Below are 23,937 nucleotides of genomic sequence, written 5' to 3' on the forward strand. Positions count from 1 at the left end.
CGACTCCCCGGGATTTCTCTTGCTATGAGGAGTGCCACCAGCTTCTATTTGAGGACCTCTTCTTTTTTCTCTCTGTACTTTTTACCACTGTTATCTATCTTGCATAAATATGGGATTTTATTCCATTAATATGTCAATGACTGATATACACCATTTTAAATTTGAATGAACTAAATTTATTTAGTCCTAATTGTTCCCTCAATTCCCTTCGTTCTGAAGGAATTGACCTTCCTTTTAAGTCTGCTGATTGTGTAAAAACAGACTCTGCCCTTGTGCTTGACAATGTTATTGGTGTGGTAAAATAAGCTTTCATTTAGAATTCTAAGATTAAACTTCTCTTTTCTAGGAGTATAAATGATTTAATCAGATAAACACACGCACAAAAAAAGAGTGAATGCACTGTTTATTACTGTCCTATCATTGGATAGGAGCCATGTTGGATTTTGACACTGGAGCTGGTGAAAAATCTGAAACTTTCTCACTTGGAAGTCTGACATAATTATTTTTCCAACTAGAAACATTTTCAACTAAGCGTATGGATGGATAACTTCTTCTTTGTCACACACAACAAACAGAAGAAAAGCTCCTCTCTCCTGTTGTATCATTTTATGTCTTTATAGTAGGTGTTGGAATCAGAATAAACAACGGTGCATTTCACAGAATATCTACAAGAGTACGTGAAAAGGAACCACAATATTTTATATTATTTCATACATACTAAACAAGTATTTTACAACTGAACATTTTATTTCAACAATCAGCAAATGTATAATGATAGAAATGGTGAGCCTGTTTTAGTTCAGCTGTAAAACAAAATTACAGATGGTTTAAAGAATAAAGTTGTAACAGTGCATCATGCTGGTTAAAATGAATATGGCTTCAGTATACAGTACAGTTTTTAAGTGTGTAGTAAGCACACTTTTGTTTTTCAATACATCTTGCTTTATTTTATATTTTAAAAAAAGACAGAACTGACTGCCTACAACACAACATCAGTAGGAAAGGTAAAATACATACAAACCATTTTAATTCCCGATTTCAAAGCATGAAAACAGGAGTTCTGATATCAACATGGTTAAAAAAAAAAAGGCACTTCTGCTTCTTCAGAGCGACTGCTTAAAGAGACAGCATTTGATTAGACCTAATTCTTCATTACTGTATACAAACACAAACATATGAAGATGGAAGTAAATATATTCAATCAGAAAAGTTCAAAAGTCAGTTGATGGAAACATTTGTATAAAGATTATGTTAGCATTAGTGCAACGTCACTTTAGGCGGAGGCTGTCGGAATGACACTTCTACAATGAGTCATGCATAGTGTGTGCTAGCAACGATGTGACGGGACTGCTAGGGGTTACAGACGGTCGCTGAGATACAATCTGAAGCTAAAAACCCCCCAAAAAGAACATTCTAGAGTTTGCATGATGAGAGGAGGAAGAACACGTGAGGCCGTCACTTATCAAATGAAAGCATACGTTCAAGTGGAAGGAAGGCAGTGTTAGATATATCAGACTTCTTTCACTGTAAAATTCGAAACGCACAGTACAGACCCGAGGCAGCTGCATCGGTCTGAAATTCAAAGATACGTCGAGGAGTGAAATCTGTCATCTACTGGGATGAAGTGAGTCAGGTAGGTTTGGTTTGACGTGGAGAATAAAATTCACACAGTACTGTCAGATTTGCCATAAGATGCTGTTTTTGAATTTTACCATCTCATTTCACCAGCACCACGATGACACATGACACCTTAAGAAGGCAAGTGGAAACCAACCTTTTTTTTAAAAGCTGAAAATGTTCTACTACACACTGATATTGCTTTCTCTCTTCTTCAACAATAACCAAACTTTACCTTTACTTAGTTTAAACAGGGTAAATTTAGAAATAGTTTGCATTTCAGGAGAGGCACAGTGATAATGTAGTCTCTTTTTTTTTTTTTTTTGCTTGTAAGGACTGATTGAAAAAAATAACATGGAATAATGAACCTAACCTAGTGTGGAAATTTAAAAGATTAACTTCAAATCTTACCTCCAACTGGAAAGTTCCTTGCAAAAGCATTGACCCTTTTTTACATTTAACAAACAGCAGTGTATTTTAATGAGATTTTATGTGACAGAAAAGTAGTGCATAATTGTGAAGTGAATCTAATACTGCACACAATGTTCCTTAGGTGTTACACAGAGATGGCAGCATCATGCTGAATTAGGAACCTGTAGTTTTTGTCCAGGCTGGCTGAGCTTAAGACATTTTGCAAGGAAGTCTCAGCTAAAATTTCTTCTTCTACAGTCGATATGCAAATCTGGCACAAAAACACAGCAAAAGACTCGCAATTGAATCAAAAGGTGGTTTTGTTTGACTATTACGCGCTACTTTGTGCTGGTCTGTTCACAACATGTTAAAAATACAATGAAGTTTGTGTTTGCATTTTGATGCAAAGATCTCAATTTGATATAAATGCTTTTGTAAGGCACCATAACAGAATAACACTGGTATCTTTAGGTTTATAATGAATTTATAATTCAATTCTCTGATCCTAACTTTAATCTTTAACTCTCAGTTTTTCATGTGTTGCTTTCACAAAAAAAGGATGAACATAAAAATCCTCAAATGAAATGAAATAGAAAATGTACTCACAAGAAACTTCCACAGCACAGCAAATGTGCTGCCATAACAGTGAACCCTTTGTGTTTCTACCAGCGTTTCTCCTACTTGGCTTCACCGTCGATCATGACAACAAGGCACCGGTAGTTTGAAAGAAAAAAAAAAAAGCAGAATAATGCCTTCGCACCCTTAAGCTACTCCCTCCTAAAAGTGTTGGTCATGCTGACTGAGGGGAAGCTGCACTAATCTTAATAGGAAACTGAAAATAAAAAAAAGAGGTACTGTGGTGGTTTATGCTCCTTTGAGGTGTGGCATGTTTGATGAACGGTACTCTGCAGAAGAGCTCAGAAATAGTTTACGCTTAGCAGATTTCTCGGAGGTTCATCTCTGCCGAAGAGCGTTTGATGGGAGTGTAAGGCCGTCCGCCGCCCGGCGAGTTCAATTCAATCTTTGAAGGTTCGGATTTTAGAAAGATCTTAGTTTTCACATTAATGTACACTCATTCTGTAGACCACTTTAAAACGATAAATACACCCACACATAGATACCTCTTACTTGGTCCTTGGTTTGCTCAGAGACTAGCTGAATAAAAAAAGGGAAAAAAAAAAAAAGTCTTATTTTTCACTTTTACATCTCAGTGTAAAAACGTTCGGGTTTGGTCGTCGAGGAGACGGAGGCAGAGAGGTTTAACCCTGCTCCAGGCTCTCAGTGTTCACCGCGGAGTAGGTGGGCGCCGTGGCTTGTCGAGCGAAGAAGGATGCGGCTCTTTTTGGCTTTAAGCGTTTGATTTCTTTGCCTAAAACACAAAACAATGGAAGCTAGAAATGCTCCACTTGCTTTTATTTCATGTTTATTTCGAGGACTCACCGTTATCCACGTAGCTGATGGTGTTGAGGGAGTGGACCCTGCTGCACACGACGCTGCCTTGCCTTTGCAGCATCCCGCGGCGCCCTCCGCGGCCGTTCCTGGTGCCGGCTTCCTGTCCGGTGGGCTCCTGAGGAACGCCCGGCTCGTTGGCGGCGCCCCCCTCTGACGTAGACATCAGCTCCACGCAGAACTCGATAAAGCCGCTCATTAACTCGGCCTAGAAAAGAAAAAGAAAATGATTATTTTGTCACCTTTTCTTCTCTGTACAATAAACACCAGCTTTAATCTCCATTTTATCTGAAACGGGGAAGCAGAGGCGCATAGCGGGCATACTGGCATTGACGGATTGGACACAGGTGTGCTAATGATTTACTGCCTCTGATGTTATGTAATGCCCCTTTGCCATCTGGTGCTCAAACAGGTTTTTTTCCATCACAACTTTTGATGAGGTAAGACCACTGCACTCTTCACCCTCTGCAGGAAAAAGTGAAAATGCACCCTTTCAAAAGTATTCATACCACTTAAAATGTTTACTTAGGGCATCGTAGTAAAGGGGTTTGAATAGAAATGCATACTACACTTGAGACCATGTAGGCTTCTATTTATGCATTATTTTCTGATTATCACCAGCGGTGTCAGGTTACTTTCCTCTTTTTTTCAGTTACGAGTAATCTAACGGGTTACTATTTCCAGTCCAGTAATCAGATTAGCTACTATTTTTTGTCATTTTATTCAGAAAAAACATATATTTTTATTTTCCAAAGCTAGAATTTGGTGCTAAACCAGTAAGTGGTGGAGAGAAGAAATTGGTTGAACAGGAAGTAATGAAAGGAAGTGAAGAAATGCTGCTTTTAAACACAGTTGATTCGCTCTGATTGGTATTTTCGTGTTGAGGCGGTGAGGGGCTGTTGTCAACTAATAAAGTAACTTGTAATCTAACATAGTTGCTTTTAAAATCAAGTTAACTAAGTCAACTTCTTCAATGATTACCACATAAAATCACAATAAGAAACATTGACGTTTGTGTTTGTAAAGGGACAAAATCTAGAGGAGTTCAAGGGATGTGAATATTTTAGCAAATATCAGTCGATTATTTTACCATATTTCCCCGTTTTCTTACTTGTTTTGAGTAAATCTTCAGCAGTTTGTTGACGGGAGTGCCGTCTTCCTCCCCGTCAAACTCCAGCCACAAGATGTGCGAGTCCCCCTCCTCCTCGGGGCGACTGTGGTCCCACGAAAGCTCGCTGAAACGCAGCCCGAGCAGCACATGCTGCAACGAGACATGACGACTTTTTATGAGAAGAGGTAAACAGCTAATAACTATCCAACTGTGCACAAAGTTGGAAATATTCCCCCCAAGAAAAAAAAAGGCAAAGAAATTCACCTTCTCCTTCACATCCATCACATAAACGCCGTCCAGGCAGATCCCAACACTGACAGCTTTACGTTTTCCCCGTTGGAGGATGCCTTGAGCTGGTTTGTCAATCTCCCCGCAGAAAAAGGCGCACCTGATGGTAGATTTGGTGTCAAAGCATGAAAACAAACAACCAAACAAAAAGTGGCTAATACAGCGGTTCCTACCCGTAATAAGGCAGAGTGTGACACATGCTGAGGTACTGGTGCAGGAGCTGCTGAGGCTCTAGGGAGCTTCCAGTGGATTTGCTGATTTTTCCGTACTCCTCTGAGAGCTTCTGCTCCAGCTCTGCCTGGCGGCTCGATTTCCCCCGCAGAGTGGAGAAAAACCCTCCGCTCCCCATGGCAACGTGAGCCGGCACGAAGGAAGGCAGCTTCTTTTCCCTGCGCGCAACAGAGGGCAAAGGTGAAATTAAATTCTATCCCTGTGTGATAATTCACTGTTGAATCCAACAAGAACAAACACATTCCTGGGTCTCATTTTTTTAATGTTTTGTTTTACTGTGAAAAAAGTGATTATTTGCTCTTGTGGTGTCAAAGATATACTAAAATTATTTTTACAGCAAACACTCTTGGTACAGGGTTGTCTTAATAGGTGACGGCTCCATCACGGATGAAAAGCATAAAGCTGAAGCACAACACAACAAATGACATAATGTGCTTGTAAATGGTGTTGCAAGTTCTCCCCCCTTACGAAAATTGTTTTCTGATTCATTATTGTAATGATAAATTTCAAATATTGATGGTAAATAAAATAAAACAATGTCTGAGCAATATACAAACATTAGTAGGTTTTTGGTGATGTTTTGAAAGGAAAATTGGAATCAGACCTGAAAGAAAACTGACATTGGCCAGTAAAACCCTGATCGGTGCGTCCCCACTTAAATTGTGATAAAGTTGGTAAAGCTTCCCTTGACATGGCGACCAGAATAAGAGACAAACCGCATGTTTGACAGATTCACCTTTTAGAAATGATTCTGTGGCACATTCATCTGATCAGATTCCACACAGCAGCAGCTTCTGAACATCGGTCCTTCAACATAAACCAACAGATCAACTCACTCACTTACCTGATTTTAGTCGTGATCTGCTGGCTGTCGAGACCAGGCCCCTCTTCAAGAGCGAGGGACAAGGCGCCAAGCCCCGCCCAGTGCTCCGGGTCGCAGGGGTATCGGCCAGAGAGGATGTTGCTCCTGGCCTCCTCGTAGAGAAGTCTCAACACCGCCTCATCTTTAATCTGTGGAGGAGTAGAGACACAATTAGTGTTTTCTAATGCAACGGTGAGCTAAAGAGATTCGTGCAATGAATAACAGTTCCCGTGAATCGGTCATAAAGAATCACAATGAATGCTTTGCAGTGCGGACGCTACCTGCAGCTCTTTAGATTTTGGATAAAACACGTTGCGCCTGTACTGTAGATATGGTTCATCTGAGGAGAGGAGAAAAAAAAGAAAAGAAAAGCAGGAAATAAGCATGCGTCAGTGTTTACTGGTTTTTAGGTCATTTAATTTGACACTTAACAAAAGTCTCTCAATTCAGAGTGGAGCACTGAGGCTGCAGACAACTCAACCCACTCAGTCCAGGCTGACAACCCTCGAGTGTGGGCAGAACTTCCTACACAAAAAGGAAAAAAAAAAGCTTTCAAAGCAATTAAATACTCCCCTTGATATCTTTGGTGGTGTTTTTAGCCGTTCCCTTTTTCTGTGACTTGGGAGTTAACACATGTGAGTGAGCTTTTCTACTTTGATTGCTAATAACCACGAAAAAGAAAAAACAAACAGCAAACCGAGTCACCGGCTCACACCTCACAGCCGTTTAGAAACGAGTAGCACTTCAACAAAAGTCTGCTGTGATGTGTGGTCTGTGTGTGAGAGATACCAGTTCTCTGGTGTAAAACTTTGAGCATAAAACTCTAAAAATTTGTCCATTATGCACCTTTGTAAGAACTACTTTAATTCCACAAGGGTTGTTACTGTGGGAAAATAATTATTTGCACAGGTTTGCAAGACAAAACAAGTCTCTAAATTCTATTACAGTTAAACTTTAATGTGAAGAAGCACAATATAAACCAACATATATTCAAAAGTTAAAACTTGTTTTGAAGATTGCACAAAGTCCAACTTTATATATATATATATGGTTTTGGTTTTTTTTTCACTTATCGTGTCACTGCCTCATTTTCTGGAATTTTGTACAGTCATAGAGGACGTCCCACTTACCCTCTGTAAATACAACTAAACAACAATTTATGAGTAAGTTGAGAGAAAAAAGGAAAATGTTGCAGAGCAGAACTGGCACACAGTCATGCACACAACTTCAGGAAACAGGTTTGAGCTCTTCGCAAACATTTGATCTGTTCTCATAGTTTTTGTTTTAATCTTGATGAGAAGGTTTTTACATAAACTGGCACTCAGCTGCAAAAATACTACATATAGACTCTTGTTAAACTAAACTTTGAGAAACAACTTTATGTTTTCTTTATTACACCTATTTGTAGCCACTACAGCCATGTTTTACTTTGTCCACAGAAGGCTTGCAACTAATAATTATTTTAGTTATTGATTATACTGATGATTAATCGGATAAAAAATTGGCAGTCTACAGATTGATTTATTGAACCACTAAAGCCGTTTTTACAAAATAGTAGAAATACATTAAAAATGCAAATAGACAAATGACAATTTTAATGCCTGAAATTCAATAACAAAACATTCCTTTATTGTACGCTTGATGATTTGTAGCAAACAATGCATCTGCAGCAAAACAAATATTTCTAACAACATTTGAACAGCTCAGCCCTTTCTGCTCGACTTGCCATCAATATAATTGAGAGCTAATATGCTGACTGTGTTTTGGATTAAATGATTAATAAATGGGTAGCAAAAGAAGATACTTGAGGAGTTCTGGGTAGAACATGTGTACAGACAAAGGTTTTTTTTATATTTTAATCTTAAATGCAAAATTGATATAAATTTTTTGAACACTTACTCAATTACTGCTCTGAGTGTGTTCTTCTTTTAGCAAATGGCTTTTTTTTTGGCTGCATACTCCAGTTAACGATTAATCCATTACTAAATTAGTTGACGACTGTTTCAATAATTGATTCTTCACAAATAAATTTTTCCAGCTCTAGTCCACAGCATACAGTCAATCCTCTCATGCAGTCAAAGAGCCATGAAAGCTGATGCTCAGCTATTTTATCCTTACACATTAACCTAATTAGCAAAAAATGGAAAAAATGCCAGGCGATCTCAGTGTTAAACAGCCCCAGGCCGTTAGTATATTCCAAAGAAGACCCTTTGTGCTAACCCCGTTCAAGTTCCCACCTTGTGAAATGTCGTCTTCTGACGCGTCAGTGAATCGATACAGCAGATCCTGCCACTGCCTGCACAGCTTGTACGGCTGATGCCTCACCTTCAGCTGCAGCTCTGCAGAATAAGGCATAAAAGAAAAGGCAATCCAGTTAGCTGTATTTTGAACTTATTACAAGATGAAAGGATGCCCAAATCAATTTAAAAAAGGGTTCTTACCAAGCAACGGAGAGCAGAGCCAAAAGGCGAAAGCATCCGGTGCGGACTCTGGGATCTGCAGGGCTTCACGAACGCTACGGCCCAACTCCTGCACGGAGACGCTGCCGAGCCCTTCCACGGATAAATGGACCGCACTCTCACCAAACAAATACACGAGCACGTCCTGAGCTGTGGGACACACACGCCAAAAGTTGTTTACAACAGCACAATACCGGCTTTTCTATTTTTAATAATCTAAATAGACTTTGAGGCAAACCAAAAACAAAATAAAACGAGGAGGGAGTTCATTCATTCATTCCTCCATTTTTGATTCGATTGCACCATACCACGGGAAAGCGTTGCGGAAGAAGCCACACTTCCTCTTTGCGAATGATCATCAGACAAATCCGGAGGAAAACTGCAGTTGTCACCCTCCATCTGAAGCACAAACGCCAAAACTTAGAGCAGTTAGAACATTTACACTGCAGCATGTGGAAGAGTCCATGGAAACAAAGAACAAACCGCTCCGTTGTTCCACATGTCCTTAACATAAATTGTGACTTTCCTTGTGCATTTCTAAACTATCTTATTTTACTTGTGAATGCATTGCTGGCGGTCCAGAGTGTGTCCAACCACAATTTTCATGGTTGCTTTATTTTTGTGATAGGCCAGGGGTCAGCAACCTTTTCAATTCAAAGAGCCACTTTTGCCATTGCCACTACAGAAGGATATTTGCCTACAGCCGCAAAGGGAAAAGAAGGAATTGTTCATTTGAAAGCCAAGAAAGTTAAATTAAAATTTCTATTTTAGTATTTAGACTAAAAGAGGTTACCTGGTCTCGACTGAACCCGTAAAAAGAAAGAAGAAGAAATGAAAAAAAAAAAAAGCAGAACTTGAAATGATCTCTAAAAGTTTTGCACCATTGGTGACTTTCTGTTATAAATAAACTATGCAAATATTGCATAAAACATATGAAATAATTCCTAAAACACTTTTTCTTATTGGGATTATGATCAAAAACATGTCTTAATTGGTTTTTAAGAGCCACAGGTTGCAGACTCCTGTGATATATCAACAAAAAGTTATACATATATATATGTGAGGTGGAAGGAAAGTAATGGTATGATATAATCATAAAGAATACAACAAAACTGCAAACCTACCAAAACATTGCTGGCAACCTAAACTTAAACTGCAGAAAGAAAGAGAGAATTAATAAGAGAAGCAGCCATGAGGCACATTGTGACTCTGGAGGAGCTGGGAACGTTCACAGCTCAGGTAGGAGAACCTGTTGAAAAGTATTATTTACATCTTCCTCCTTTAGGAGCTGGAGAGTGTAGATTGGGAAAGGACGTTTTGTTTGGTCTATTCTTGAATTGACTTGTGGGTGTAAATACAGATTTCTCCTCTCCAATCTGTGTTTTAATAAACACAAACCTTAGCAGCACCTTTAAAATGTAGATAATGGCGTATATTATATGACCATATTATTTAACACGTATGCTAAAATAAAGCAACTGGCCTTACTGGCAGTCAGTGTGTCGCCTTAAGGGATCCTTACTGAGAATAATTCAACGTACTGGGCGACTGTTGGCCCAAACTTTCCATTCTTCTTCTGTTTGCTTTGTTTAGTTTTTTTTTTTTTTTTTAACTCAAGCAAATTTGTGTTTGGCAAGTTTCTTAAACGTCTAATGCCTTTTTACAGGCAGAAAGGGGAAGCCGTCTGAAAGCCTCAAGGACATTAGTTGATTCCCAACCCATGTCTAACAGGAATAACAGCAATAACAGATAAAGGTCTCGAGGGAAAAATCCATCATCACCAAATCAAATTACCGTTAGCTAATGCTAGCTCAGAGACGAAACAAGTGGCTACGTTAACGATTTAAACATCACCACCCCGGAGTGACGGGTCCTGCTTTTACTTTAGTATGTTATGTTATGTTATGTTATTCAGGAGCTACTTTGCCAATTTGAACACTTATCTCTGGCCCATCAGCTAACTTTCAATGTTCTTCCCTGCAGTCTGTAGGAATAAATAGATGTTCCGCTCACCTACCTGTATTATGGTAAATTCACCTTCACTCGCTGTGTTTTCCTGGGACAGAATCCTGCTATTGTAACAAAAACTGCGAAATACATGAGTCAACAAACAGTTCGTTCCTGCAATGTTTCTCTAGCGAGGAAGGGTTAGCCAAGCGCCCGAAATTAGCTTTCCGGGCAGGGAGTGTGTGGTAGCCGAACGATTCGATCGTTTTGACCGGTTCCTCATCATAGGGCGTTGTGGTTGAGGCCAAAAGCTCTTAACCTCAGCAGGACGGAGAAACTTTTAAATACAAATACTCTATTGAAGTGACTGATAGCAAATATCTACCTCTATGGTGGTTTATACTTCCCCTTTTGTCTAAATGAGCGATATGTTTATAGCGAGGCCAAAAAGATTTAATCCCGAAAACAAGTTGAAAGTTAGAGAGCGCGCAGTCGTCACCTTACGTAATTTTGTACGTCATCGTCACTGTAATCCCATCAAGAAGATTTTTTTTTTTTTATCCAAGCAAGTCTTTGTTGATCCGTCCACAAATGAGAGATTACAAGCAAAATAAAACCATGCAAACACAATAGAGACAAAATAAAAAAATAAAATGTGTTTTTATTATTATTATTATTATTATTATTATTATTATTATTATTATGACTTGCAGAGGATAATGGCTAAGAGGCATCCTGGACAGCTTAATTCTGCTTTGTCCTGCTTTGTCCATGCGAGGACAAAGCAGAGACACACAGGACAAATAATCATGCATGCGCCGTCGAAATAACCTAACATGGATGTAGTTTGTTATATTCTGAGAAAACAGTGACCCGGTACGTGTCATACTCTGAGCAAACCCACATATGTCAGGGAGAGCATGCACACTCTGGATTCAAAACCAGGACCTTCTTTAAGCAAGACAAAGGTGCTGACAACCTCACCATTATGCAGTCAATAATAATACTAATTAATATTATTTGTGTACCCCGCCTCCCGCCCAAAACGTTAGCTGGCGATAGGCACCAGCACCCCTCCTGATCCCACTAGGGACAAGGGTGTTAGAAAATGGATGGATGGAATATTATTTGTATTTTATTACTAATAGTAGCAGGTGTAGCAGCCACAGTTGTTTTAGTGGTAGTTGTAGAACTTAAAAACATTTCCACAGACTGAAAAACAAACTTCAAAAAATGAGATCCATGTTCAAAGAACAGAACATCCAGACTTTTAGAATGTTTGTCAAATTGTATCCCGCAGAATTGTTTACATTTTTAGCATTTGAATACATGCACAGCTCCCTTTGCTTGTTCCATCCACCTGACACAGGTGAGTAAATGCAGAGTTCAGCAGGATGGGGATTACAGTTGTAAATGGGTTTATCAGCTTTAACAAAGGTGTCAGGACAGGGGACACACTCAATGGCTTTAACTGAATTACTGACACCGCTTAATCAATCTTCTTAATCCTATTCCTTCACGAGAGAGGAGAAGCAAGGGCAGAGATGCAGGCTGGAGGACTTTCTATGAAGAGAAATGTATTACAATATTTGCATGTGCTTTATTTACGTTAGAAAAAAAAGGAAAAGGGACGCCACGCCATAAGGCATTTAGCAACTTCAAATTTTAATAAGTCATCTGTTAAATTATGTCATAGTCCTGTTACGCAGCGGAGCATTGCGCCTCATGTCTCTCTACGGTCAGCTTTACATCTCTGTTTTCATAAGTCCACAAAAATCCTCTGTGTACACTGCCTCATCAAATACTGCTTTATTGCTTTTGGCCGTAAGAATGCAAATGGTAGATCACTTTCAAAAGCAACAAACAAATACAGTACAACAATGACGGGTTGCCAGTCATGTACAGCTTGCAACAGGAAAAAATAGAAAGGAATTTAAAAAAGTGGTACTTTATTTTGACAATGTATATTCCTAGAAAATTCTTTGAGGTTTTATATTTTTACTGTAACTTTTGTGCTTTTTAAATTTGTACTCAAGGTCCCTGGGTGGAATTTTAATTTGAAGACCATTCTGAATAACCATATCTGGCATCGTCCAACTGACAATAAAAAAAAAAAACACTTTCTAATTTTGTGAGATTCATAGAAATTTGTTTGTTTGAATTGCCCCTTTTTTATGTTGAAATAAATAATGATCTCTGTAAAAATTATTTACATGTCTATACAGGGTGTGCGGTTTAGGCCGGCGCAGTGGTCGTCTCTCCGGCTGTCCCTTCTTGCACCTTGTTTTTGAGCAGCAGGAACGTGAGCACAGGATCCAGGTACTCCATGACGGTTTCCTTCACTCCCTTCTCCAGCAAGTACCCTTCGGTCTCGATCTCCGTGTTCTCCTTCCCTGCCACTGCTTCCATGGCGGTCTGCAGGAAGCGCAAGCTCACCAGTACAGAGCCCTAAGGCAGGGAAAGAAACGGAGGAAGGAATGAGAGGCTGGCAATGTAAATATCAACACAACCTGCTGCAATAAGGGACTTTGTTTCTTATTTACCAATGCACAGAAAGCCAAAGGTCAATAGCAAATTTAAAAAAAACTCATGGAAACACCAGACACTAGTTTGAAATTAGCAGGAGTCAACTTAAAAATTTTTTAAAGTTTACCTGTAGGAGGAAGATGGACAACACTCCAGCTCCAATGGTGTTCATCAAACCCATGTAGTAGTTGACCAGGGCCTCTCTGCAGCCTCTAAGGTAGATGTTGAGCTCCTCGGTTTGGTAGTCGTAGTTGTAGTGAGCTGAGTTGTTGGTCAGGCGATACTGGATGCATGGTCGCGGAGAGCTGGGGTTGCAGCAGCTGAATGGGACTCCATCCACCAGGTAGCGTCCGTCTACGTTGCTCTTGATGCGGCTACGGAAAGACATAAGACACTACTGTCTCAGAAAGAGTTTTCTATGGATACGTCTTCATGGGGAGCTCTTTTGGTCGCATCTACTTACTTTTTCACTTCCGTGGAGCTGAAGTCAAGGTAGCGGTTGCTGATCCACTGGATCTCAAACCAGTCCCTGAAGTCATTGTTTCCGCAGCACTGGAACTCCATCTGCAAGCGGTCGATGTTCTGCTTCTGGAAGCAACGGCCCGGGGTGTCCGTGTCCTTGTAGAAGCGGATGCCGTTCCTCAGGCCGGCTTTCAGCGAAGACTCCAAGCTGCCCTTCATGGCATAGCTCATGATGATGGCCAGCAGCATGAGGACAGTGAAGAAGCATGAGACAGCGAAGTAGGGCTTCAGGAAGTTCTTCCAGCGAGGGAATCGACCGGCGTCCAAGGCGTCCTGACAGATCTTTGAGGCAAAGTAGTTGATGCCCAAAGACGCCAGACCAACAATCATGAGGGTGTTGGGCACGATATGTATATCTGTGTTAGCCATTACCTGAAAGTCGGACATGCAAAATGCTGAAAATGTGAATTCAGTAAGTTAGGTTTCTTTGATTGTGAACTCTCGTGCACTTATTAATAAAAAACTATGTGAAAATATGCTACCGGTTCCATGTATCCACAAAGTGATGATGCATTACAATACGTACCCAGTGCCTACAACTTTATTGTCTCATTTTTAAACTTTATTTTATTTTTGCACCAGTTTAATCTGTTTGATGTGTTTTTCTTATTACGTGTTGTTTTTAACCTTTTTATATAAGTACTTTGAGTTATTTCTCGTCAAAAGATGCTGTATACATAAAGTTTCCTCGCCTTGCTTTCCCCTGGTATAATGTCGACAATAAAAAGATAAGAGTTAGTTTTTCTTTCCAGTGGCAGATCTTCTCATCAATGATCGAAGCATTCACAAATCACAAATGGCCAAACATTTCATGCCAAAATTACTCAGATCCATTTGATGAAATTTCAAACACTGAACTGTTCGATTGAGGGAGTTCATTTCTGATTTACTGAAGTCATATTCAATTGAAACAATGCAAACTATTTCCACTGTTCTTTTTTTTTAATTATCTGTACACATCATTTTTCTCTCTTTTTTAAGCTTTTTTAAAACATTGAAGAGAGATCATAACTATTGTATTGTGACCTTAAACTCACTCATGTGCTCTGCACCAGTGCTGGAAGGGCTTTCCTAGAGAAACATCAGTTTACCACTGGGTGGTGCTGCGAAAAGCAATATTTCTGCTCTTAAATGAGTGAAGAACATTTAAACTCCCTAAAGCTTACAAAAGCTTTCTTTTGTGTTTTCTAGAAGATTTTTGAAGATGTGAAATAAAAATCCATTTTTGGTTTCAGCGCAGCCTTGTGAGCTTTGAGGAGGTCTCCAAAGACAACATGGACTTAAATGTGCTTGCTCACAATAACTGTAGTTACTAAACATGAGTGGAAGAATAAAAACTCAGTTTAAAATGTACATCTGTATAAAAAAATCGTAAACTACATCTATCTGTTTTATATTAAAGGTGGTAAGATACTTTATTTCCTCTGATTAAGACACAAGATTTTGACCCAGTATCAACAGCTTGATACTACCACCACCAAATTCGACTGCATTGTGTAGTCTTCTTATGTTTTAGAGCCTCACCTTGATTTTTCCAAACATTCTTTATACCATCGTGGTCAAACAGCTCAATCTTTGTCCCATCAGACCACAAAACTTACCAGAACATCCAAATGACCAATAGTTCTTGTAACATAGTCAACATTTTCTTTCTTTACTTTGCAATTCAGTGCAAAGTACTATGTAAAAGTACATGTTCTAGTTGATTCAAGAATTTTTTTTTTAAAATAAGATCAAATAAAAGCACACTGATTTATTTAAGGAAAAGGTGACAGCCTTCAGAATAAGGGATTAGTTTGACCGAGAGCCTGATTTAAAAAATGATTAATCAGGATCCAAAGGTCTGTAAACCTTTGCTAATTCAGAGTTAATGATGTTTTGTGTTATATTGACCAATTTGTCAAATTACAAATATATTCCCAAAGTCCATGATGATGTTTGAAAATGTTTTGATACTTTGCATCAGCAATAGTATCCTAAAACTTGCAACAACAACAAAAAAATGTCCAAAACACTTGTTATTTTTTCATCATACCAGAAGTTATAGCTGTGATTTCAGAGATTAAATTTCTAATATGGACAAACATAAGCTGCATAATAGTTCTGTATTTCATATCAATAACTCTTTCAATGAAGCTATAAATTAAATGTTATGAGTAATAATGCTAAACATTATATAATAAAAAGATACCCAGAATTTCACAGACATCTCAGCAAATACCTCTGCTCTCCTGCGCAGCTCCGTTTTCAGGAGGCACCCCAGGGTAAAGGTCGTGGCCCCGGCAACCGTGGCACACCAGGACAGGAGCCACAGTCCCTGTGCCAGCTTCACCCGTTTTTGAAAGGGGAACTTCATCTTCATGACCACCATGGTTGCAGCGCGAGGTTCGGGGGGACCCGAGTCTCACAGGGGGAGAAGGGGAAGGAGAGCGACGAGCCAACGAGAGACGATGCTGTGCTTTGTCTGCGAGGCAAGAGGAGAGTTTAGAGTCAAGAGACCCCAAAAGTCTCAGGGTGAAGATGACTGCTGAATTTCAATAAGACTGAAAAATGACAACTGAACTGCACAAAAAATGCTTAAAATTTTAGAAAACCTCGCTCCAGATCCTGTGAGATTAAAATCTATTTTTTATTTCGACATCTCCAGTGGTGTCACCTCAAATAAACAAATGTGTATGCCCCAAAGTTCACCTTATTGGTCTCCACAAAACGTTGTGAAAAAGTCCAGCTCTCCGCTGACCGCCGGACGCCTTCCTGTGTGCCACGCAGTGGATTTGGCACACTGGATTTGGCAAACCTGGATGGTGGGAGCGTCTTACTGCTAATGCCTACCTATCCTATTAAACTGGTCTGTGGATCCAGGCCAGTGTCTGCTCAGCACACGTTACTCACACAGTGGGACGAGAATGACGAGCCTTATCGAATCTGACAGGAAGATATTGTCACTGAAGTCATTGTCTGTGAAAACACTCATGCTTAGGGACAGATTTTGAAATATCTTTATTCTATAAATCTAAATAAATATGAGGCTACTAGAAATAGATCAGAAATGTCAAATATATAGATTAATTTAGAATTTTGCACTGACCAATTTATATGACTTTTCTTTCCCTTTCAGTATTTTCAACTATTGCATTGAAAGTTTGAGGGGCAATAAATTACTTGTATAGTACTTGACAACTTTTACAAAGATGAAATATTTCTGCTGCCTTAACCAGGGGAATGTGAAGTAGCAGAGTATTAGAAATGATTATCTTCTAATGCTAATGAGGAGTTAAGAGAGACAAATATAACTCTCAGCACAGCATTAAGAGGCTCATAACATTCCCTATACAGAATACCTACAGTATTACTCTGATGTTAAATGTAAATATAGAAAAAATGAAAATGTTTTGGAAACAGAAACAACTTTTTGTTGTTACCCAAACCATAAAGGAATAAAACAAAGGCATGAAGTACATACTGAGTCTAACTTATTTGCTTTATTAAATGGAATATGGACGTACCTACATGAGTTGTGATCGGGTGTTTTGACAAGCTAATCTAGTATTGTCACAGTTTACAGTTCAAGAATGTATAATGAGGTCATATAAAGACAAAATACTATGAATACATACAAGCATACATATACATGTACATGCAAACAAGATGGTGTCTACAATTTCATACGGCATAGAGAACACAAAAATTTAGAAAGCCATCCCTAAACATTTTCATTTTACGACAAAATATTCTGCAACAAATTAGCCGGTGGTTGAATTCAAGCTGCACACCGGTGGTTCAGTGTTTCACCGTTTTATCTCACTCCAGTAACTGTTAGCCATTTCAAATCCATTAATCATACATTATTTAAAAGACAACTCTAGATGCTGGGTAAAAATCTTTGTCGCTACACCGTCATAAATATCATTGGTATGTTTATGAAAGAAGAGGGAAAAGAATCTGCTTTATAGCTGGGATTGTGATCAGTTCAGCAGCGTGTTAGTGACAAAGGGAGTGGACTGCTTGTCATGAAACACAATGAAAGATACAATTAGAAGTTAACTGGCAAGGTACCTACTAATTTACAGTTTATTATAAAACATAAATACATTAGCAAGCATTCGAAAACCCAATCTTCAGCAGCATTTTTGTTTTGTTTTGTTTTTTTACAGTGAACAGTCAGAGCTGAGTTCGCTCCCCTTTCAGAACCTCCTCTGGAATCCCCCCGGTCCAACCGTGCATCTCAAACCTGGCCGGCTCTCTTCCTTCACCCGACGTAGGGTCGCATATGAAGTGATTGAGCAGCTGTTCCGCTGACTGCAGGCTGGCTAGGATGCCGTCTTCCTCGGGCGCTCTGCTCTTTATCAGCCTCCTGATGACCGTGTCCCTATCACCGCTCATTCGCCAGTGATGAATGATCTGATTATCGAGATCCTCGACGGCTTCGTCAGCTGAATGGTGAAGGCTCTGCGCGGCCTCCGTTCCTCTGAGCTCTTCGTCGTGTCGTGTCAGAGGTATTTCTTCTAGGCTCGCAGACCGGATGAGGATGGTAGACTTAACATTTGGACTTGTGGTGATCCTGTAACTCTCCTCCTTACACATGCCCTCAGACAGATTCTTGAAGCCGGAAGGTAAAGTGTTGGTGTGGGACGATGGGACGAACTCGTTGTGAATGGTGAACTGAAGATGGGGTATCTGCAGAGGGCGCGGAGAGTGTCTTCTCACTAGGTCCTCACTTCCCGACTCGCTGTCTTTGTCCATGTCTGCTTCTTCTGGCCTCCATGCCTGGCCTCTGTTTGATCCCGTCAGTAAGAGGCGTGGGGTCTCCTCTCCCACCTCGGACCAGTCAGATTCCTCCTCCTCTGGAACCGACCCCAAAGCCTGCTCCGGTGCAGAGTTTGCTTCTTTCCCATAGTTATGGCTGTCCATGAACTGAGCCGGTGGGGGAGCGATTGGAGGAGTCATCTGCGGGAGTGCATCACCAGAAAGAGAGCGTGGGTTGACTTCACGCGGCCCAGCTGCTGCCTAAAGTGAACAGAGGTTGAAACTTAATCAGTTATAGTGCCTTGCTAAAGTAATTACACCACTTTGACCTTTGCACATTTTGTTACTTAATAATCACAATCTCCAGTGTTTTGCTGTGATTGAGAATATTATATGGTGTTTACCTATTGAGGGTTAAAAAAGACAAAATTAAACAAATATATACATTGTTAAATAAGTAATTAAATACCATACCACTCTATACCATGAAATAATTAAAGGTTTGAATGAATGAATTAATTTGATGGATAGCTTATATATTAAATATGTAAAAAAACATCATTAAAATGCAAATATATATATATATAATGTCCATATAATTATTTCATGGTTCCTGTTCCTGCAGTTTCACCCTGAAATAATCTAATCTGTCAAAATTGCACATCAAAGTCTAGAGGTGAGGATAAGGGCATGGCTAACATTCATCTGTTGATTGGTTATTACAAGTGTCTATAAGTGAGGTACTGTTTCCTTCCACTCCACAAATATGCATTACTTTGTATTGTTTTGGATACTTCGCAATGTGCCGTTATGACTTAAGAAAATATAAAGTTAAACAAAAAATCAAAGACTGAAATCAATCATAATACATTAATATTTTATTGTATTCTGCCCAATTTTAGTAAATGTATGTCTGCCTTAAATGTAATGATAAAGGTAAGCCTCTCACGTTTATTTCTTCCATGGTGCTGGCATACTGAGCGTCACTCAGTTGCTCGGTCAATTCTGAGATGCGCAGATTCAACCTTTCTCGCTCTCCTTCCATATTCTGAAGCTGGTGGGGAAACACAGATCTTCAGTAAGTAAGATAACTAGCTCACAGTATAGCGTCCCGAAACATTTAGGAATATGTTAACTGAGGGAGAGTTGCTGCCTCACCACTGAGTGAAGCTTTAACTCTAGAAGACTATTGGTCTGTTGTGTGGAGGAACAATCATCATGGAGCCTTAAGGAAAGAGACAGAAGCAGAGTAAAGAACATATATGTGCAACATGTTACCATGCAAGTACAGTCACCACTTTATCAGTCACACCTTTCCAGTCAGTAATGTGTTTTACAATTGTGGCAATTATCTGTATCAGTCATTCAAAAAAGATGTCTAAAACATTCCTTATAGATTTGAATCCATTTTGGGAAAATAACATTATATAGGTATGGACTTGCCGTCAGTCCACGACTCTATTCTATTGTACAATTTACAAGGTGCTTTTGTAAATTGCATCCTTGTTTCGTGTTTTGTGGGAGACAGAACAGGAAACAACAGGAAACAGGCTATAGCATGGTTTTCCATTGCTATAGCCCATCTGCTTCACAGTATTCTGCATAGCTTTGGAAGGATTACTGGTTATTAAGTCTGCTTTTGGCTCTCTGTCATCTCGAACCATTCTCCTCTGTTTTTATTCTGGAGGCACCTGTTAAACCTGCCCATGAGGTTGCTGAGCTCCATGCGAGTCCTCTGAAGTTCAGTTTCCAGGATCTTCTGGCTACTGATGAACTCTTCTCCCAAACACTCCATCCTCACTGCTGTCTTCAGTAAACTTTGCTGCAGACCTTCATTTTGGTTTTGCAGTATCCTACCCAAACAAAAAGTAAAAAAAAAAGAAGAAATCTTAAATAAGTTACTACCGTCACTTTATCTATAACTTTTTCAGTTAGCAAAACCCTGAAGCAGCGATCTCAAACTCCATTCCTTAACGGCCACTGTCCTGAAACTTTAAGGTCTCTCTGCTTCATCACACCTGGCTCCAATATTAGCTAATTAGCGTAGCTCAGTATAGCTTGACTGCATGCTAGTGAGGATGTTTTGCCAATTAATTCAAGTCTGCAAGACAAGAAACACGTCTAAACGTTACTGGACTCTGTCCCTGGAGAAATGCAGGTTGAGACCATTGCCCTAAAGGAAAACATTGAACTTACATGATCCTGCCAAAGTCATGCGTTTTTTCCTGTATGGGAAAAGAAGGAAATATGTTGGTGAGATAAAAAAAACATTCAAATGGAAGCACTGCTGTACTGCTAAAGTTTAAACACTAAAGAGGTTTAAAAAGGACATAAGAATAAAAACCATTAGTTTGGATGCTGAATTGATTTCCATTACTTTTGTGCTTAGTGTCTAATCTATTGTTCTGCCGCAAATAATCTATTTTCCACCATGACGTGCATGCACTTGCCAGAATCAATAGGAAAACAAATGAGACAAATATTGTTACATAACTTATGATTATTTTTTTGTGACTCTTCCCTAAAAGTGAACAAACTCTAAAGATAGATTGCATGCAGAAGTTTAAACTTGAAAAGTAAGACCATACTTTAACATGGAATGGCCTGGAGAAACTTGTCCGTTCTTCATCCAAACCAGAGGGATTATTTGTGTCGCTGGGGGAATCAGTGCTGACAAGACATTCTGGCTTTCTGTGTGAAGGTGAACTAATAGCAGAATACTCCTTTAAATTAGGATGATGATCATCAAGAGTGTTGTGTTCAAGATCACTGTTAAGGCTCAGATCTGCCGGAGATTCAAGGTGATGGTCATGATGAAGATTTGTTTGGTGGTATTCAACATGATGACGCTGAACATCTGGATTGTGATGGTCTCTATGTTGATGACCTGGGGCATGGTAGCTTTTATGGTGAGGACCTGGACTGTGACAGTCATCTTCATGATGGCTAGCTGGACTATAATGAGCTTTATGAACACTGCCTGGACTGTGGTGGACTGTCTGTTCGTGGCCTGGACTGCTGTGACTTTCATAATGATGGTGAGAATGGTGGGGATCTTCATGATTGTCACCTACACTGTGTTGCACTTCATGAGCATGGCTTGGGCTGTGGTGGTCTCCATGATGATGGCTTTGATTGTGGTCATCTGCCTGAAGATAGCGTGGAGTGTCCTGATCCCCAAAATCTGGATGGTCTGGATTGTGGTGTACTTTATGATGATGGCCTGGACTTTGGTCATGTCCATGATTATGACCTGGAGTGTTCTGGTCTCCATAATTACGATGGTCTAGATTATGCTGGTCCCCATGATTCTGGCCTTCACTGTGATGAACCCTGTGATGATGGCTTGGACTGTGATGGTCTTCATGTTCATGGTGGACTGGACCATGGTGGTCTGCATGATGCTGGCCTGAACTTGGGTAGTCTCTATGATGGTGGTCTGGACTGTGGTGGATTTTATGATGAGAATGATGACCTGGAGTGTGGCTGTGGTCAGGACTGTGAGGGTGTTTAGGGTGATGATGATGGTCTGGACTATGGTGAGCTCCATGATGATGGTGGTCTGAATTGTGGAGGCCTGTGTCATGATGATGTCCTGGACTGTCGTCTTGATGATGATGATGATGGCTTGGGCTGTGGTAGTCTTGGTGGTGATGATGATGGCTTGGACTGTGATGGCCACCATGATGAAGGTGACCCAGATTACGATGGTTAACATGAGGATGACGGCCTGGACTGTGGTGGTCACCATGATGATGGTGATCCAGATTGTAGTGGTCAACATCATGGTCACGGTGGGCTGGACTGTGGTGCTCTGTGTCATGATGGTGGCCTGGACTGTGGTGATCTTCATGATGATGGTGGCCTGGACTGTGGTGATCTTCATGATGATGGTGGCCTGGATTGTGGTCATCTCCATGGTGATGGCATTCTGCATCTTGATGGTGGCCTGGACTGTGGTGATCTTCATGATGATGGTGGCCTGGACTGTGGTGATCTTCATGATGATGGTGGCCTGGATTGTGGTCATCTCCATGGTGATGGCGTTCTGCATCTTGATGGTGGCCTGGACTGTGGTGATCTTCATGATGATGGTGGCCTGGACTGTGGTGATCTTCATGATGATGGTGGCCTGGACTGTGGTGATCTTCATGATGATGGTGGCCTGGATTGTGGTGATCTTCATGATGATGGTGGCCTGGATTGTGGTCATCTCCATGGTGGTGGCGTTCTGCATCTTGATGATGGCCTGCACTGTGGAGATTTCCATGATGATGGTGACCTGCACTGTGGTGGTCGCCATGGTGATGGTGACCTGGATTGTGGTGGTAGTCATGGTGATGGTGACCTGGATTGTGGTGGTCGTCATGGTGATGGTCGCCATGATGATGGTCGCCATGATGATGGTGACCTGGGCTATTGTGGTCGCCATGATGATGGTGACCTGTACCATGGTGGTCCCCATGATGATGATGACGATGCCCAGGACTTTGGTGCCTTCCATGGTGATGATGGCCTGGATTGTGGTGGTCTCCATGATGATGCTGATTAGCTTCTTTATGGGAGTCCACATGGTAGTGCTGGTGGGTTTCATAGGGATGAGGCCTATCCTTGTGCTCACTATGGTGATGTGGACGTGTTGGACTGTGAGGATCTCCAATGTCACTGGTTGAACTGTGACGTCTATGCAGATGAGGAGTGGTAGGCCGTGAGCTTGAATGGCTGTGATAGCGATGATTTGAACTATGATGGTCTTCATGATGATGATGAGTTGGGCTACAATTATCTTCATGATTTTTGTCTCCAGACCGATGGCAATGTGGTGCATTGTGGTGTCTATGGTGATGGTGATGACTAGTAGTATGGCCATATCTTTCATGTTGGTGATGACCTGGACTGTTGCAATCTTCATTGTTATGGTGAGTGGAACGATGGCGGTGGTAGTGCTTTCGAGAAGGCAATCGAGATTGATGCTCACGAGCTGGAGATCTTGAGCGACAGCTTCTACGTCTGTGCTTTGGATGACCAGATGGACTGTCAGAGCAGACACCGGGATGATGGGAAGCTTTAGAGTGAGACAGACGAGAAGACTTAGAATGCTTGCTAGTATGGGAATGTCTGCTTGAGCTAATTGAGTCTGCACTTGCAGCACGACTTCTCTGCTGTCTGGGTTTGTCAGTGCTACTGTCTGTCTCCCTGGATCTGGTGGAGACCTGTCCTGGGCTCCAGGGTCTTTGAGCATCTGTGACCCCAAGAGAGGTAAGTCTCATTGGGCTGAGCACTTGCCGTGTAATCTCGTTAAGGAAGGCAGAAAACTGCATTTTTTCTTTCATTAAATTCTTTTTAGCTTCACTTTTGCTCCTCTCCAGCTCATCTCCTTCATTGCTTCCATTTCCTCCTTTATTTTTGGGTGCTTTGAGATCCTCCATTGATTTTGCCTTGCGGAAGCTTCCATCATTTCCTAAACCTCTTGTACTTGTTTGCTGATTTTTGAATCCTGCTCTAGTAGGACAGTTGCGGGAAGATTTCTCAATGCCTTTTTTCTGCTTGACAGATATCCTGTGCTGACTTCCTCTTTTAATTATTAAAGGGGCAGTGTCATCATCATCTTCTTCTTCAAAGTACCGATGTTTTGTAGAAATGTCAGTAAAAGACTGGGAATGCAGAGGCTTCCTGTGAGTGTATGTATCTGAAGAGTCACTGGTGTTTCCAGTAGAAAGACTAGAGGTGGAAGAAGATGTTGTGGAAGAGGAGGAAAACGAAGAAGA

At 40.6% G+C, this 23,937-nt stretch overlaps 4 protein-coding genes across 5 annotated transcripts; all 4 read right to left on the minus strand.

Moving 5' to 3' along the window:
* Window positions 1-591: 591 nt before the first annotated feature.
* frmd8 (FERM domain containing 8) lies at window positions 592-10,835 on the minus strand. The gene is made up of 11 exons (XM_005800805.3): window positions 10,446-10,835; window positions 8,737-8,827; window positions 8,411-8,578; window positions 8,207-8,308; window positions 6,251-6,309; window positions 5,952-6,118; window positions 5,050-5,265; window positions 4,853-4,976; window positions 4,589-4,738; window positions 3,469-3,685; window positions 592-3,397 (listed from the first exon to the last, which is right to left on the minus strand). Exons 2-11 carry the CDS (start codon window positions 8,825-8,827, stop codon window positions 3,288-3,290), a joined length of 1,404 nt encoding a protein of 467 aa, XP_005800862.1. The 5' UTR covers window positions 10,446-10,835; the 3' UTR covers window positions 592-3,287.
* A 1,184-nt stretch (window positions 10,836-12,019) lies between these two features.
* LOC102217011 (peripherin-2-like) lies at window positions 12,020-16,658 on the minus strand. Its single transcript, XM_014469420.2, has 5 exons — window positions 16,115-16,658; window positions 15,645-15,887; window positions 13,365-13,795; window positions 13,029-13,275; window positions 12,020-12,823 (listed from the first exon to the last, which is right to left on the minus strand). Exons 2-5 carry the CDS (start codon window positions 15,792-15,794, stop codon window positions 12,611-12,613), a joined length of 1,041 nt encoding a protein of 346 aa, XP_014324906.1. The 5' UTR covers window positions 15,795-15,887; window positions 16,115-16,658; the 3' UTR covers window positions 12,020-12,610.
* Window positions 16,659-16,890: 232 nt separating this feature from the next.
* Window positions 16,891-20,478, minus strand: LOC111610052. Of its 2 annotated transcripts, XM_023342219.1 has the most exons (5): window positions 20,366-20,478; window positions 19,861-20,022; window positions 19,328-19,394; window positions 19,119-19,223; window positions 16,891-18,430 (listed from the first exon to the last, which is right to left on the minus strand). In XM_023342219.1, coding segments are annotated over exons 1-5 (1,182 nt in total). In that variant the 5' UTR covers window positions 20,368-20,478; the 3' UTR covers window positions 16,891-17,584. The 2 variants fall into 2 exon arrangements, with proteins under 2 accessions (XP_023197987.1, XP_023197986.1); XM_023342218.1 differs by lacking the exon at window positions 20,366-20,478 and having other exon boundaries at window positions 19,861-20,359.
* An 889-nt stretch (window positions 20,479-21,367) lies between these two features.
* LOC111610049 lies at window positions 21,368-23,498 on the minus strand. Its single transcript, XM_023342211.1, has 2 exons — window positions 22,269-23,498; window positions 21,368-22,001 (listed from the first exon to the last, which is right to left on the minus strand). Exons 1-2 carry the CDS (start codon window positions 23,409-23,411, stop codon window positions 21,456-21,458), a joined length of 1,689 nt encoding a protein of 562 aa, XP_023197979.1. The 5' UTR covers window positions 23,412-23,498; the 3' UTR covers window positions 21,368-21,455.
* Window positions 23,499-23,937: the final 439 nt, after the last annotated feature.

Source organism: Xiphophorus maculatus, chromosome 11 (genome assembly GCF_002775205.1).
Source record: "Xiphophorus maculatus strain JP 163 A chromosome 11, X_maculatus-5.0-male, whole genome shotgun sequence".
NCBI classification, from domain to species: domain Eukaryota; kingdom Metazoa; phylum Chordata; class Actinopteri; order Cyprinodontiformes; family Poeciliidae; genus Xiphophorus; species Xiphophorus maculatus.

Bases quoted from the DNA above. Each gene is read 5' to 3' on its own strand.
- LOC102217011 (XM_014469420.2), bottom strand. From the start codon at position 15,794: ATGGTGGTCATGAAGATGAAGTTCCCCTTTCAAAAACGGGTGAAGCTG. The intron at 13,796-15,644 runs GTATTTGCTGAG...TCCGACTTTCAG, and splicing joins AGCTGCGCAGGAGAGCAGAG to GTAATGGCTAACACAGATAT. The intron at 12,824-13,028 runs GTAAACTTTAAA...TCCCTGCCTTAG, and splicing joins TGTCCATCTTCCTCCTACAG to GGCTCTGTACTGGTGAGCTT.
- LOC111610052 (XM_023342219.1), bottom strand. The intron at 19,395-19,860 runs GTGCCTCCAGAA...TCTTTCCTTAAG, and splicing joins CTCATGGGCAGGTTTAACAG to GCTCCATGATGATTGTTCCT. The intron at 18,431-19,118 runs GTGAGAGGCTTA...TGTTCACTTTAG, and splicing joins GCACCATGGAAGAAATAAAC to GCAGCAGCTGGGCCGCGTGA.
- frmd8 (XM_005800805.3), bottom strand. From the start codon at position 8,827: ATGGAGGGTGACAACTGCAGTTTTCCTCCGGATTTGTCTGATGATCAT. The intron at 6,310-8,206 runs GTGGGAACTTGA...TCCTCTCCTCAG, and splicing joins AGAAGACGACATTTCACAAG to ATGAACCATATCTACAGTAC. The intron at 4,739-4,852 runs GTGAATTTCTTT...GTCTCGTTGCAG, and splicing joins TGATGGATGTGAAGGAGAAG to CATGTGCTGCTCGGGCTGCG.
- LOC111610049 (XM_023342211.1), bottom strand. From the start codon at position 23,411: ATGCTCAAAGACCCTGGAGCCCAGGACAGGTCTCCACCAGATCCAGGG. The intron at 22,002-22,268 runs GCCACCATCATC...ACCACAGTCCAG, and splicing joins TGAAGATCACCACAGTCCAG to GCCACCATCATGACACAGAG.